Raw genomic sequence first — 17,070 nt, 5'->3', positions numbered from 1 at the left:
GGGTGGGATTTTACAACCTCACTCGTCCTGAAACAGTAAAATCCCGCTTGAGGTCAATGGACCTTTCCATGGCCCACCTCCTCGCCCGCTCCGATTCCCGTGGCGGGTGGGTGAGTAAAATTCCAGCCATTATCTGGCCATTCTCAAATTGCTGCTTGCTGTGCAAAAGCTGGCTGTGGTGTTTCCTACATTACACCAGTGACTATTATTCAGAAGTATTACACTGGCTGTGAAACACTTTGATACATCATAGGTTGTGAAAGGTGCTATAGAAATGCAAGTCCTTCTATAGGTATTCGGGTTTTCTTTGGTTGGTGGGGTGGAGAACATGGGAGGTGCAGTAAAATTTAAACAGCAGAATCTTTTGAATCTTATTTTCCAACATTGGAATCAGCATCCCCCCTCCACACTCATGGAGCCCAACCCCAATCTAACATTCATGCTGGAACACTAATGACAGCTTGAACTATTTCAGATCCTTTAGCCATTTCTTGTGAAGCGAGAACTAGGTCTAAGACAATAGCTATCAGTGCGACATGGTTTCTAATATCTCAACACTCCAACAAAAACACAGACAAAAAAAAAACCCAAGTTGAACAAGCTTCTTTACTAAAGTGCGACACCAATTTTGATTTTACTTTCCCATGACAGAGATGTGGTAATATACCTTTGATTTGTTTGAGGAGTTGTTCGTTCAAAGACACCAGATCATCAACCGACATGGCACTCACTGCAAGAAACATCAAACAGCATTAGAAACATCACGATGGCCAGCGTCTCTCTACACATGACTAATCATTGCCCTTAAGGGAAACATTCTTCTGTCACCCATCTGATGACTAAGGAAGTTGATAAGGTAGGGAAATCAGGACTGACGTAATCAGTTGACCATGTAACATGGCTCATCTACACTGGTTAAAGTGACATACATTCATATGCAGGGACCATTCACTGTAAATAAAAGGAATATTTTCAAGTCTTGTGCCTTTTTTGAATTACTCAGCAGCTTAGAGTCTCTAGCTCCCCATTGCTTTCTCCATGGCAATGTCTCAGCCAGGGGTTGACTGGCCAACCAATCAGCACCTATTTCTCCTGTCGTATAAATTCTCGAGATTGTTTGAAATTTCGCACTCTTGCGTTTGTCCTGATGGTTAGAAGATGAAAAGCTTTGGAAACATATCTTTCCTGTCAACAATGTTCAGGCAGATAAAAAAGTAAAAGTTTTTTAATGTTCGTTTATTAGTGTCACAAGTAGGCTTACATTAACACTGCAATGAAGTTACTGCGAAAATCCCGAGTCGGGTATGCGGAGGGAGAATTTAGCACGGCTAATGCACCTGACCAGCACGTCTTTCGGACTGTGGGAGGAAACTGGAGCACCCGGAGGAATCCCATGCAGACACGGGTAGAACGTGCAGACTCCGCACAGACAGTGACCCAAGCCAGGAATCGAACCCCGGGTCCCTGGCGCAGTGAAGCAGCAGTGCTAACCACTGTAAATTGTTTCCTCTGGCTGGAGGAATCACAGTGCAGAAAGAGGCCATCTGGCCCATCGAGTCTGCACCGACCACAATCCCACCCAGGCCCTACCCCCATATCCCTACACATTTACCCGCTAATCCCTCTAACCTACGCATCTCAGGACACTAAGGGGCAATTTTAGCATGGCCAATCGACCTAACCCACACATCTTTGGACTGTGGGAGGAAACCGGAGCACCCGGAGGAAACCCACGCAGACACAAGGAGAATGTGCAAACTCCACACAGACAGTAACCCAAGCCAGGAATCGAACCCAGGTCCCTGGAGCTGTGAAGCAGCAGTGCTAACCACTGTGCTACCGTGCTGTCCAGGTAGCCGGGGAAGGTGGAAGGAGTCCAAAAGAAGAAGGGTTTGGGAAATTGCCTTAAAAGTAGAGCTGGGCTGTTCAGAGTTATGTCAGGAAATACTTCCGCCACACAAGGAAATTTCCAATGCTGTCCTTAGAAACTCAGATTGATAGACTTTTGTTAAGCAAAAGATTTAGTGAATATGGAACCAAAGGTGTAGATGGAGTCAAGATCATCGTGAGCAAACTGAATAATGGAGTCAGTCTCAAAAGGGCGAAATGGCTGTCTCACCGTCTCCTGTCCCAATGTTAATTTTCAGCTCTGCTTAGCATTGCAAATCAACACTTCACATGGACAATATTAAAAGACCACTGAATGTCGATTAGAGGCAACTTTTCCTACATTTGCCAAACACTGTCCCACAACCCAGTTGCTTTCTTTGATTTGATTTAATATTCCCACATGTATTGGGATACAGTGAAAAGTATTGCTTCTTGCGCGCTACAGGAAATCAACATTGGAAGAGATACGGTTTTGGGGAAATTGATGGGATTGAAGGTGGATAAATCTCCAGGTCCTGATAATCTTCAATTCAGAGTACTTAAGGAAGTGGCCCTGGAAATATTAGATCCTTTGGCGGTTATTTTCCAAAATTCTTTGGACTCTGGAATAGTTCCTACAGATTGGAGGGTAGCGAATGTAAACCCGCTATTCAAAAAGGGAGGTTGAGAGAAAACAGGGAACTATAGACCAGTGAGCCTAACGTCGGTACTGGGGAAGTTGCTACAGTCTATTATCAAGGATTTCATAACTCGGCATTTGGAAGGCAGTGGTAATAATCAGACAAAGTCAGCATGGATTTACACAGGGGAAATCATGCTTGATGAATCTATTGGAATTTTGTGAGGATGTAACTAGTAGCGTTGACCGAGGAGAACCAGTGGATGTCGTATATTTAGACTTTCAGAAGGCTTTCAACAAGGTCTCACATGACAGACTACAATGTAAAGTTAAAGCACATGGGATTGCAGGTAATGTCTCGAGATTGATCGAAAGCTGGTTAACAGATAGGAAGCAAAGAGTTGGCATAAATGGGTCTTTTTCTGATTGGCAATCAGACCCTAGTGGGGTTGTGAAGGACATTATATAAATGTCAAACAGCCAGCGCTGTACTTACACTCCTCCTGGGTGTAGTGCCTATGACACCTGGCCTCCATGCTGCGATTCCCTGTTGCTAGCTGAGTTTCTGTCCTTTGCGTGAGTTCCTCAGTGGACCAATGGATGTCACCACCTCGAAACCTGCTAGCAGCCGCTCCCAACACCCCCAGGCGAAATTCTCCTTGCGTATCCTGCTCCAAGATTCCCTGTCTGCATTCCGAATAGCCTGGCGAGCTCCCATCCAGCCAGCGTGGGGAGTAGCGGGGCAACCGTGAACTATTCAGCTGGGGTAAGTGTCCCGTGAACAAGCTCGGTTCGGGGTCATGGCCCTTGACCTGCCCTTGTCGGCAGCCCTGGAGGTCAGCGTGCGAGTGCTGATTTTGTGCATACTGAACAATCTGGCTGATCTTTCTGCTTAGGATATCCTTCACGTCCCTGTAGGTGCTCTTGGACACCTTTGGCCGCGGAAGTTCCTGGTTAGCGATGAGGTGAAATTTCTCGAAGCACTCTCTGTGACCACGCATGGATTCTGTGTGGAGGAGGTTTGTCCTGGCCACTCCTGAAAGACATGAACAGAAAAACAAAAACATTTACACAAGTCTGCCAAAACTCAAAAACAGTCAGATTAATAGCAAATTTGAGACATTGTGCAGGTGCGTTGCCAGGCGAAAGCTAACACCAGGTTTACGGTGAAGATATTAGGGTGGACAGATGACCAAAAGCTTGGTCAAAGAGGTAGGTTTTCAGGAAGGGAAAGGGAGGTGAGGGAGGAATCCCAGAGCTTTGGGCTAAGGTTGCTACAGCTGTCATTGGTACAATAGGGGGCATGCACAAAGGCACACAGGTGGCAGACGGAAATACGAGAACTTGAGATAGTTACAGAAATTAGGAGAAGGCGGAGGGATTCGAAAGCAATGGGAATTTTAAAACTGAGGCACTGTCAAACCTGGAATAAATGCAAGTCCGCAGGCAACACGGATGATGGGAGAATGGGACTTGGTAAAAGTTGTGATTATCGAATCATAGAATCCTGACAGTGTGGAAGGAGGCCATTCGGCCCATCATGTCTGAACCGACAACAATCTCACCCAGGCTCTATCCCCGTAATCCTACATATTTACCCTGCTAATCCCCCTGACACTAAGGAGTAACTTAGCATGGCCAATCCACCTAACCCACACATCTTTGGACTGTGGGAGGAAACTGGAGCCACCCAGAGGAAACCCACACTGACATGGGGGAAGAATGTGCAAACACCACAAAGACAGTCACCCAAGGCCAGAATTGAACCTGGGTCCCTAGTGCTGTGAAGCAGCAGTGCTAACCACTGTGTCAGTTAGTAGCAGAGCTTTGATGAGCTAATGGAGGGTGGAACTAATTCTATCTAAAGCAGAAGTCTGGAATTGTCAGGTAACTGAAGAGTGGATGAGGTTCCCAGCACCAGATTAGCCAACAGAAGGACAATATCACAGCAGCAAAAGTAGATGGGTTCGGTGACGGAGAAGATAAGGAGGACTGAAGTGCAGTTCAGGGTGCAGAGATCACAAACCATCTGTTTTAGCCTGAGACCGAGGCCAGCAAGGAAAATGGAATCAGTGGTGAAGAGCGTGGACAACGGCCCCAGAGTCCCAGTGACTGTGAAGCACAACAAAACAGCCTCAACCGGGATATTGGGTTCATGTCACACTATTTGTAACTCCCACAGTTGCGTGGACCTGCAGAGTTTCACTGGCTGTTTTGTCTGGAGACAATACACATCTTTTTAGCCTGTCTTGATGCTCTCTCCACTCACATTGTTTCGTTTCTTAAAGATTTTATTAGTTGTAAGTATTCGCATTCCAACCATTATTCATGTAAATTGAGTCTGTGTCTTTATAAGCTCTGTTTGTGAACAGAATTCCCACTCACCTGAAGAAGGGGCTAAGAGCTCCGAAAGCTTGTGTGGCTTTTGCTACCAAATAAACCTGTTGGACTTTAACCTGGTGTTGTTAAACTTCTTACTGTAGTCTTCAAACCCACAGCGACGGTGCCCAACCAAGGAGAGAAACCACTCAAGACCCAATTCCCCCAAACTTTCTGCACTCCTCACTGAAATCACACTATGTGAGAACCTCATGGGGCTGACAACATGCCCACTTCTTCATCCCTCTCCCAGCCAACAGGTGTGCTCCAGCTATTCTTCCACAGTTGGCACCACAATAGTCAGCAACAAACAACTTCTTTTTATGAAAGCATTAGCACTTTAGTACAATGAAAGGCTGCAAGACGTTTCACAGGTGCATTCTAAAACAAATTAGGACCCTGTGTCACAGAAAGAGCTATCAGGCCAGGTGATCAGAGAGGTAGATTTTAAAGGAGGTGGGGGGGGGCAAGTGTAGGAAGAGAATTCCAAAGCTTGGGGGCCCTGGCAATTGAAAGCATAGCCACCATCGCTGGAGCCATTAAAAATTGGGGATGCACAAGAGGCCAGAACTGAGCATTGCAGATGACCCGGAAGGCTGTAGGAGATTACAGAGATAGGGAGGCGAGAGGCTAAGGTAGAATTTGAAAACAAGGATGAGGTGGTAGCCCAACATTGCACAACGTTTGTGAAACGATGCACAAAAATGTATTTTTTTAAAAAGCGAGCTGGCTGCACCATTTTAACGTTTAAATGTGAGTTGCAATGTTAAGGCTGGCATTTACTCCCCATCCCTAAAATTACATCAAATCATAGCAGAGTAATAGGCCATTCAGCCCAACTGAACAATGATAATGTTTATGCTCCACATGAGGCTCCCTTAAACCCTCTTTAGCTGGGCAGGTTGGGCTTATATCCATTGGAGTTTAGAAGAGTGAGAGGTGACCCTATTGAAAGATACAAGATCTTGATAAGACTTGACAGGGTGGATGCTGAAATTATGTTTCCCTTTATAGGGAGACAGGAACTAATGGTCACGTTTTAAATATAAGGGGTTTCCCATTTAAGACAGAGATGAAGAGATTGTTATTTGAGGGGGTCACAATTCTGGAATTCCCTTCCACAAAGAAATATGGAGGCAGGGTCATTGAATATATTGAAGATTGTGGTAGATAGATCCTTGTTTGACAAGAGGGTTAAAGGGTGTAAGGAATAGACAGGAAAGTGGACGCCAAAAACAGATCAGCCTTGGTCTTATCAAATGGCAGAGCAGGCTTGAGGGGCCAAACGGACTACTCTGGCTCTCAATGTGTATGCAGGTTGGTATGTTCTATGATGGATCAAATACCTGGAACTCCCTCCCTAACAGCACTGTGGGTATAACTACGCCACATGGACTGCAGCGGTTCAAGATGGCAGCTCACCATCGCCTTCTCAAGGGCAATTAGGGATGGGCAATAAATACTGTCCTTGCCTGTGCTGCCCACAACCCAGGAATAAATAAAATAAAACTCACCCTATTCTCATTCCAATACTTAACTGTCTTTCCTTTAATGCATTGTACTATTTACCTCAACCACTCCCTGTGGTAATGGATTTCACAATCACAGACAGCACTCTCTTGGAAAAAGAACATTCTTCTGAATTTCTTCTCTGCTTTATTGCTGACTATTTTATACGCACAGCCTCGATTTTTAGTCTCCTCCAGCAGTGGAAGCCTCTTCTCTATGTCTACAAAATCAAAATGTGGAGATGCCGGCGTTGGACTGGGGTAAGAGCTCCGAAAGCTTGTGTGGCTTTTGCTACCAAATAAACCTGTTGGACTTTAACCTGGTGTTGTTAAACTTCTTACAAAATCAAACCCAAAGTCACCACTTCTGGAGGAAAGCGCTTTGGTTTTTTTTGAGTTTTTCCCCATATTTATAACTGCTCAGTGTACGATCACCATTTACTGTTGGGTGTCAACCGAAAGCCCTGCTGCTGGTTAAAGATAACCTCCATACTTTCCGCCCCAGCACCCTTCCTGTCAGGCACCACATATTTGTGCAGGTTGTAGCAAGTTTGCTCACACAAGTTGCCACATCTGCAGTTTGTTCAAAAGCTGTTGAATTTCACTGCGTTAGGCAAACACGAGGCCAGACTCTCCCAATCTGTGACCTAAGGTTACACAATCGCCGACATGATTAACTAAACCAGGTTTTAGGTGGGATTGAGTCAGTCGCCTGAAGCGTACAAAGTGTAGGATTTGTGGCTTTGCATTGTTCTACAGAGGGGCTCTTTATGTTTTTCTGTTTGGCAGGTGTTTTGTTTTTAATTGAAGGCTGTAGCATGCTCTCTCCCCAAGATATCAACTGTCTCAGGGTTGCACGGGTGTGTGTGTGTGTGTGTGTGTGTCTAGACAGAGTGTGTCAGCAGATAATTTTTTTTAAAAAAAGGAACATTGGGAATAGCATGAGTAGGCCATTCAGCCCTTCAAACCTGATCCACCATTTAATTAAGCCCCATTACTGATCTTTTACCTCAACTCCATTTTCCCACGCTATCCCCAAATCCCTTGACATCTTCAATATCTATTGATTTGCATTTTGAATCCTCAATGAGCCTCCATTGCCCTCTGGAATAGAACATTTCCAAGATTCACAAGTCTTTGAGTGGAGAAAATTCTCCTCATCTCAGTCTTAAATGAACAACGGTGACACAGTGATTAGGCTTCCACTTTTCCACTCGTTCTGGTCTTTTGTAACTTCTTGTATTATGGACTTCTCAAATAAAAAGCCAAATAAATGCAATTTTATAAATGATTAAAAGTGCCATTACAGAGTGACATCAGACATCTTTCCTCAGAACAGAATTGGCCGAGTTTCTGGGTTTTTGATAGACTGATAAAGAAAAACCGAGTGTGATATGAACCAAGTGCTGATTCGCTCACTTTGGGCTCCCACTTCACCCCCATCGAATCTTAGATAATAGATTGGGGGGAAACTTTAGGGCAAATTCCAAGTTTTGGAGAGTGGGACATAATGGAGGCAAGAAGGATTCTGGAGAGAGGGGAGCATGTTCACTCTCCAACCACCAATGATAGAGGAGAGGTTGGAAACCCACAGGTAGGCTTACAATTTCCTCCAGGCGGGGAGGGGCTTTAAGAGTGTCCAGCATTAGTTACAGCATTCCTGAAGTATTTGCACCTTATGCTTATCTTTTCCACTGTGAAACCTCAGGGTTAGTAATATTTTGGAGCCAATTGATGCTTGCTATCTGCTGGTGTTTGACTGATTGTAACTCCAAACTAGCCATCTGGGCACTTTTGACTTTTCAATCCTCAAAGATAATGATGGGCTTAGGCTGGAAGCTACGGTTCAGCTCATGACAAGCTCACCTGGGGTCACCGGAGGTGTTAATTCTAACAGTGCTCCCATGCAGATGCATGGGCATCTTGGTTCTTGCCTCATTAATGAGCTACCGGCCTCTGTGCCTACCTGAACTTTAGCTTTTCAAAACATACATCCCTCCCTTTTCTAGGGTTTGAAAAATAATGAATGGCCCTCCATGCTAATGATCTCCTTCATCAACATCATCATGCATTTATACACAACGTCCACAACTTGTATCCACATCGCACTTGTAATGTTATTAAAAAATCCCTAAAGCAATTCACAGGAGTGTAATCAGATAGAACCTGAAACGGAGCCACATAAGGAAACAGGTGAGCAAAAACAGTCAAAGAAGTCAGCTTCAAGGAGAAGAGAGCAGTTGAGATGTTTATGGAGGGATTTGCAATACCAAGGAACTAGGCAGTAGAAGGCATGGCCACCAGTGGTAGAGTGACAGAAATCAGGAATGCACAAGACAGACAGACTTGGAGAAACAAAGATTTCTCAAGAGGGCTGGAGGAAATTGGAGTTAAGGGGAGGTGAGGTGAAGCCATGGAACTCGTATTCTAAGAGGTCCACATCGTGGACCTCGTTAAAGTCATTACACCTAGCTTGTATAACTTTCCTCATAAGACAACCCAACCATTCCAGGTATTAATTTGGTAAACCTTCTCTAAATTGCTTCTAACATTCTTTCTTAAATGAGGTGACTAATATTTCAATTGAAGTCTCGCCACTAACGCCCTGTAGTGTAGTTTTGTATTCAATCCACTCAGATAAATTAAATACATCTATTAGCTTTCCTAATTAGTTCTTGTACCTACATACTAGTCTTTTGTGATTCATGCACTGGGGCACCCAGATCCCTCTGCATCTCAAGAGCTCTGCAATCTCTCATCATTTAGATAACATGCATATTTTTTATTCTTCTATCCAAAATGCATGCAACTCAATTTGCACACATTATACTCCATTTGCCAAATCTCTGCCCACTCACTTAACCCATCTATATTTTTTGTAGCCTCATGTTCATGACTTACTTTCCTGCCTATCTTGGTGTCATCATCAAATTTGGAAACCATCCCTTCCAAGTGTAAACAGCTGAGATTCCAACATTGACTTGTGTCGCACACCACTTGCTGCACCTTGCCAATCTGAAAAAGACCCATTTGTGCCTACTCTCTGCTGCCGGTCAGCCAGCCAATCTGCCATCCATGCCAATATATTACCCTCTGAAACATGAGCTTTTATTTTCAACAATAACCTTTGATGTGGGCACCTTATCAAATGCTTTCTGGAAATCTAATTACAGTGCATCCACCGGTTCCCCTTTATCCACAACATAGGTCACTTCCTCAAAGAACTCCAATAAATTGGTTAAACATAATTTCCCTTCCACAAAACCATGTTGACTCTGCCTGATTATCTTGAACTTAACAACCTGCCCTGCTATTACCTCTTTAATAATGGCTCTAACACCTCCCCATGACAGAAGCTAGGCTAACTAGCCTATAGTTTTCCACTTTCTGTCTTCTCTTTTTAAGTAGTGGAGCTGCATTTGCTACCTTCCAATCGAATGGGACTTTCCCTGAATCGAGAGAATTTTGGAAAATGAACATCAATGCATCAACTATCTCACTAGACATTATCTTTTAAGCCGCTAGGATGAAAAGCATCAGAACCTGGGCTCTTGTCGACCTGCAGCTCCAACAATTTACTCAGTATCACTCCTTTGGTAATTGTAATTTAACAGAGTGCCCCTCTCCCTTCCATTTCCTGCTTTATTGCTATTTTTGGGATGTTACTTGTATCCTCAATAGTGAAGACTGATGCCAATACTTGTTCAATTCATCTGCCATCTCCTTTATTTTCCATTATCAATTCTCCAGACTCACTTTCTAGAGGACCAACACTCACTTTGTTAACTTTTCTTTTTAAAATATTTATAAAAACTCTTACTATCTGTTTTTATACTTCTGGCTAGCTTTCTCTTGCAATCTAATTTTGCCCTCCTTATTAATCTTTCAGTTGTCCTTTGACATTCCTCATATTCTGCCCAATTCTGCAGAGTCGGAAACTCAGCTCATGGTCGAATAGGGTGCCAGATAGAATTATGAACTCACGACCCAAGGATTATTGGCCCAGTATTTTAATAACTACAATCCATTATAGAATCATCAAATCTTATGGAACAGGGGGCCATTCTGTCCAAAGTTCCTATTCCGGATTTTTGATAGAACTATCCAATTCTTCCTGCTGAGATTTTACAACCTAGTTTTGACTTTCCAGTGCAACACTCAGACCTCGGTGAATTCCGCCTCTGAATTAAGAAATTTCTCTTGATCGCAGTCCTAAATGGTCTTCCTCTTATTCCAACAACATTCAGAGACCAGAGTTCAAAAAGATAATAGGAAGATTAATTTTTAAAACACAACCAAATCCTATCCTCTCTTTAGTTATTCTTCATGGACATGCACTTTAACTGGATTGCAATCAGTAGTCAAGAGTCAGACAGATTTTTCTCCACGGTATGCCAATAATAGATGGCACAGTGGCTAGCATTGCTGCCTCACAACGCCAGGGACCCGAGTTCGATTCTGGCCTCAAGGCACTGTCTGTGTGGAGTTTGCACCTTCTCCCCATGTCTGCGTGGATTTCCTCCAGGTGCCCTGGTTTCCTCCCACTGTCCAAAAGTGTGCGGGTTAGGTTGATTGGCCATGCTAAATTGCCCCTTAGTGTCCTGGGATTTGTAGGTTCGAGGGATTAGCAGGGTAAATGTGTGGGGTTGTGGTGATAGGGCCTGGGGTAGGATTGTTGTCGGTGCAGACGTAATGGGCCGAATGGCTGCCTTCTGCACTGTAGGGTTTCTATTATAATGTGATCACATTGTAACACCCATGTCACTCCTTCAGCTTAGTGTGATCAGCTAACTTAGCAGTCTGGGGTTGGAATCTGGTCAGCCCTCCATCAAGAGGTCTGTAGATTCTCTGTGCCATTTTAGTGCTCTTAATCAGATTGATTGATGGAGAAGCTGGGCACACCCAGGAGCCATCTACTGACCAAACCAGTTTACCTTTACAAAACTGAAGAACCAAGAACATTTTAACCATTGTTAATCCGGGCATTCAGGCAGTTTTCTCCCAACCCATCATTTTTTCCCCCTTACTTCTTCATGTGATTTGGGCATCACTGTTAAGGCCAGCATTTGTTGGCCATTCCCAATTGCCCTTGAACTGAGTATTTGCTGAGTCATTTCAGAGAACAGTTAAGAGTCATCAATATTGGTGTGGGTCTGTAATCACATGTAGGCCGGACCAGGTAAGGACAGCAGATTTCCTTCCCTCAAGAACATAGAAACCCATCTGGTTCACCAATGACAATCACCACTAATTTCAAGATCACCAGTGAAATCAACCATTAATCCTCTCCCCTGATGCCCACCCATCAAGCCCATGATCAAGAGCTGGTACGCAATCTGTTCCCAACACCACTCCTCTGTGTATGACTGCAGTATCTGGTGCAATTTCCCTCATTCACTAATGTCCTTTTGAGGGAAGGGACTCCACCATCCTTACCCTGCCTGGGTCTATATGTGACTTCAGTACCACACGAATACAGTTCACTCCTAAAATGCCCTCAGAAGTGGCATCAAACCACCACAGAGCGTAATCAGGGATGGGTAATAATTGCCAGTAGTGTCCATATCCTCAGAGTGAATAATAAAAAGCCATCAAAGAAACAGCTGATGTTAAACACAGACCAAATCCAATTAATAAGCAATGGTACTGGACTCGCTCTTCCAAATTGCATAGTATAATTCTGGCAAACCAAACACTTTGGCCGTTCCACTATTACACTGAAGTCTTCTCACTTCCTTCAAATCCATTGCAGCACGGACAGTTTGGAAATACTGCAACATTACGCGTGGTACTGCACTGCTCATGGATTGGAATAGCCACTGGAGTCATGCCTGCACAGGTTACATGTAACCGGAAAACTCTGTCTATAACTGTTGGCACAGTAAGAAGTCTCACAACGCCAGGTTAAAATCCAACAGGTTTATTTGGTAGCAAATACCATAAGCTTTTGGAGCAATGCTGTCGTACACACGACACATGACAGCGCAGAGTCGCTGAGCAGAAACTGATAGCCAAGTTCCGCACACATGAGGACGGTCTAAACCGGGATGTTGGATTTATGTCACATTATCAGTAACCCCCACAGCTTGCCTCCTGGACTTGCACAATTTCACAAGCTGTATTGTCTGGAGACAATACACATCTCTTTAACCTGTGTTGAATGCTCCCTCCAGCCACATTGTCTGTACATTTAAGACCTGGCTGGCTGTAGAGATTTGCATTCTAATCAGTATTCTGTAATTTGATTTCTGTGTCTGTGCCCTGTTTGAGAACAGATATCCACTCCATCTGACGAAGGAGCATTGCTCCGAAAGCTTATGGTATTTGCTACCAAATAAACCTGTTGGACTTTAACCTGGTGTTGTGAGGCTTCTTACTGTGCTTACCCCAGTCCAACGCCGGCATCTCCACATTATAACTGTTGGCACAGCCGGTACAAATACTGTGACAAATCATCCAGCTTGTCATGTCCAAACAATACTCTCCAACTGCCTACTTTACTTTACAATTGTTCAAGAGTTGTTTAGCTATGGGATCACCACAGCAGGATTCTTTGTTTAAAAACCACAAAAAGAAACAGCTCTTTTCAAATCACACTGCATAACCAGGAAACATCTGTCACCATCATCGCTGTGACCCCCAAAAAACTGGCACCACATGTAACAAAAGGGAAATTGCATCAACATGTGACAAGAGACAGAGGGCTGATGGAGAAAGAGCACATAAGAAATGGGAAGCGAGAGAGAAAAAAGAGATAAGAAAGAAGAGAAATCTCCCCAATGATGGCAGGGTGGCACAGTAGTTAGGACTGCTGCCTCACAGCGCCAGGGACGCGAGTTCGACTCCCTGCTTGGGTCACTGCCTATGTGGAGTCTGCACGTTCTCCCCGTGTGTTTCCTTCGGGTGCTCCAGTTTCCTCCCACAATCCGAAAGACGTGCTGGTTAGGTGCATTGGCCATGCTAAATTCTCCCTCAGTGTACCCGAACAGGCGCCGGAGTGTGGCGACTGGGGGATTTTCACAGTAACTTCATTGCAGTGTTAATGTAAGCCTACTTGTGACACTAATACATAAAACTTAAACAATGTAATTGTATGCCAATGTCCATCATTCCCAATGCTTCCATTGGTCTTTCCTGTATCTTCTGCAGGGTGAACAGTAGAGCTCCCAATGAATCTTGTGGTATTACTTCTATATCTGGCTCTGTGACTATGTACTTGCACAGTTTCACATGACACTTTTTCAGAGCATTGGCTCCAATACACAACAAAATCACAAACTTATCCCTTTAAATCACACTTACCGTTGTCAACATGAACAACAGACAGTGCTGCACTAAATGGCACTGTGTTTTCTGATTAGACGCTAAACTAATCTGCCCACCCCAGACGAATGTAGAATATCCCACAGCAGTATTTTGAACAATAGGAGGGGAGATGTATCGGAGGGGGGTGGATTCAGCAGGGCCGGATTAGCGCGATCCATGTTGGGTGTCCAACCCTGAACACCCCTCAGTGCCAGATTTTTGGCACAATAGCTCCTTGCCAGAAATAGGTGTGGAATTGTATTAGGTATGTAGGGGGGGGTATTTTAATATAATTTAGCGGCCAGGATATGAAGTCTCCGGGCCCACTAGCCTCTCCCTCCCTGCTAGGAGTGGTTCACTCCAGCGAGGTTTATCGTAGCTCCTCACTTTCAGGAGTTAGCAGCCCGACACTGCTAGGGTGAAGGGGGAGCAATCGGGGTCCCCCAGAGGATCGGACAGCAGGTGGGGGTGTCCCCTGGGCATTGGCACTTTGGCAGTGCCAGCACGTGCCCCCTAGCACTACCCAAGGGCCAAAGTGCCAATGCCCAGGGGGTACCTTGGCACTACCCATCGGGAATGCGGCAGTGCCAAGGGGGTGGGGTGATCGGTGGGGGTGGGGAGTCCCGCTGCCACTCTGCGCACAGGATCATAGAATCTTACAGTGCAGAATACACAGACATCACCAACTAGCCGTCCAGCCAACTGAGCTAACATAATCCCCACTTCAAAAATTACTTCATTTGTTATCAAGTCTCGAGGTGGTGAAAGGTTTTATAAATGGAATTATTTTGTTCGATTAGCCAGCGACTCCCAAATATTAAACAACTAAAAATTCCTAGAATCATAGATATCTATACAGCAGGAGGCCATTCAGCCCACTATGCCTGCTCTGTTCGTAAAAGGACCATCCAGCCTCATTCCACTTTCAAACTCTTTTTCAAGCCTTGTAGGTTATGGCATTTTAAGGGTTCTGCCTACAATTTGCTTTCAGGCAAGAAGTTCCCAGCACCAACTATCCTCAAGTCAATAGAGATAGCTGAAGTTGGAAGGAGAGAGTTTGTAATGGTATTATTGGATGTTCCTGCATTGGTCAAATGGAGATAGCATTTCACACAGTCTGAAAATGTTGACATCAGACCAGTTGTTATCCGATAGCAATCAGGCTATTTTTAAACCACTGCACAAAAGGTTTGCAGCGAACTGGTCGCAGAGAAAGGGGGGAAAAAACAACAAAGTCTCTACATAATCAGACTTGCACACAAGTCCAACATTAGCAACAAGCACAGTGAAAGCTCCCTCTGATTTGAGTTGTCACATGTATTGATATACAGTGAGAAGTATTGTCACTAGCGCCCTATACAGATAAAGCATACTGTTCATAGAGTACATATGGGAGAAGTAAAGGAAAGGGTGCAGAATATAGTGTTACAGTCATGGCTAGGGTGTAGAGAAAGATCAAAATATAAAAGTAGGTCCATTCAAAAGTCTGACAGCAGCAGGTAAGAAGCTGTTCTGGAGTCAGTTGGCATGTGACCTCAGACTTTTGTATCTTTTTCCCGATGGAAGGAGGTGGAAGAGAGAATGTCCAGGGTGCCTGGGGTCCTTAATTATGCTGACTGTTTTTCTGAGCCAGTGGGAAGTGTAGACGGAGTCAATGGATGGGAGGCTGGTTTGCGTGATGGATTTGGCTATGTTCACAACACTTTGTAGTTTCTTGCTGTCTTGGAAGATGACTGTTCTACCCACACCCCTGCCACATCCCTTCCAGTTCCACGGCAATGCATCCAGATACTTCAACACTGGTGAGACTGAACCATGCAGGATGTTTGGGGGGGGGGGGGGTGGAAACACAGAAAATCCTTTGCCAAGAATTCTTCTATCAGATAAAAGTAAAACAGACCTGATGTTAAAAAAAGTTTTGAAAACCTACCTCAAGCTGAGTGTTTTCTATTATTTTTCTTTGTCCCTCTGTAATTAGTGCTTGCAGTTAGTTGGGAAAATAAGCAGTTCAAAACTATTGGTGTCCAATGCATTTGGGTTTACAGTCCCAGGTCCTTATTAAAACAAGTGGGTAACCTGCATGTCTCCAATTTACACAGAAGCACTCCATCTCATATCACTTAATAAAACCAGGACTTAATGTGAGGGTCAGTACCCACTGTCACTGAAGGCACAGGGGGAAATAATAAAACAGTCCTTGTATCACATCATATCCTCAAAGGATCAAAGGCAGCTTTGTTAGCAATGAATTCTTTTGTAGAGCAGTCACCATTATGTAAGTAGTATATGCAGCCAATTGTACACCAGGATTCCACAATCAGTGTGTGAATGAATTGCTAGGCAATGTGCTTTGGCTGGTTTTGGGTAAGAAAATATTAACTGGAGAACTCACATAATGATGTTCGCTCTTTACATCCACGTATGCAAATAGATGGACAGGACTTGAATTTTAAGGTTGTTAGGATGAGAGCACTTCGAACATTGCTGCACTCCCTCAGTACTGACCCTCTAACAATGCAACACAGCCACTGTACTCATTACCTACTCTCCATCAATGCAGCTTAGCCTCCTCATTGATCCTCCAATAGTGCAGCACAGCCTTAGTATCGACCCTCTGACACGGCAGTACAACCTCAGTACTGACAAACAAACAAAGAACAATACAGCACAGGAACAGGCCCTTCGGCCCTCCAAGCCCGCGCCGCTCCCCGGTCCAGGATTGAATCCTGAATCCAGGATCCCCACCCAATTTTCCAGCCTATCTACATCCTAATATCCTATCCACCGAGCTGTCCCTCACACTGACCTTCCGACAATGCATCCCTCTCAGGATTGTGCTCAAGTGTGGTGAAAATGCAGAACTTGCTACTACATGGAGGGGCTGAAACAAGTAACAGCTGCATTGCAGGGGAAGCTAGATAAATAGGGGAGCGAGAAAGGAATCACAAAAAGGTGTGTGTGGCATAAGGACTACTGTTGTGCTGAACGCCTTTTTTCTGTGCTGCAAATTCTCTGCAGGTCCAGGAATGGGGCTTGAAGCTACAAAATTCTGATTTACGAAGACTGCTTACTTATAAAGCTGTACTAATGACACTCCACCTACAGCACAGCTACCAATTCAGCAACACACACACGGACACAAACACACACACAAGCAGTAACTTACTTAGAAACAAGCTGATAATTGATGCTCAATTTGGGTTCCACCAGGCCAACCCAGCCCCTGAACTCATTGTAGCCTTAGGCCAAACATGGACAAGAGAGCTAAACTCAAGAGGTGAGGTGCAAGTGTTAGCCATTGACATCAGGGTCACAGTTAATTGACTGTGGCTTCAAAAGGCCCGAGGAAAACTGGAGTCAGTGGCAATC

At 44.5% G+C, this 17,070-nt stretch overlaps 1 protein-coding gene across 3 annotated transcripts in view; it reads right to left on the bottom strand.

Annotated features, from left to right (window-relative positions):
- The window catches only part of c17h21orf91 (chromosome 17 C21orf91 homolog), a 53,692-nt gene that overhangs the window by 5,418 nt on the left and 31,204 nt on the right, over positions 1-17,070 (bottom strand). For all 3 annotated transcript variants that reach the window (XM_078233043.1, XM_078233046.1, XM_078233044.1), the window contains 2 exons: positions 3,006-3,545; positions 668-730 (listed from right to left, as the gene is read on the bottom strand). In XM_078233043.1, the coding sequence (XP_078089169.1) occupies positions 668-730; positions 3,006-3,545 (603 nt within the window). The remainder of the gene's footprint in view (positions 1-667; positions 731-3,005; positions 3,546-17,070) is intronic.

The sequence above is a fragment of the Mustelus asterias genome, chromosome 17, assembly GCF_964213995.1.
Source record: "Mustelus asterias chromosome 17, sMusAst1.hap1.1, whole genome shotgun sequence".
Taxonomy (NCBI): domain Eukaryota; kingdom Metazoa; phylum Chordata; class Chondrichthyes; order Carcharhiniformes; family Triakidae; genus Mustelus; species Mustelus asterias.
This window is presented reverse-complemented; position numbering and strand designations above follow the sequence as displayed.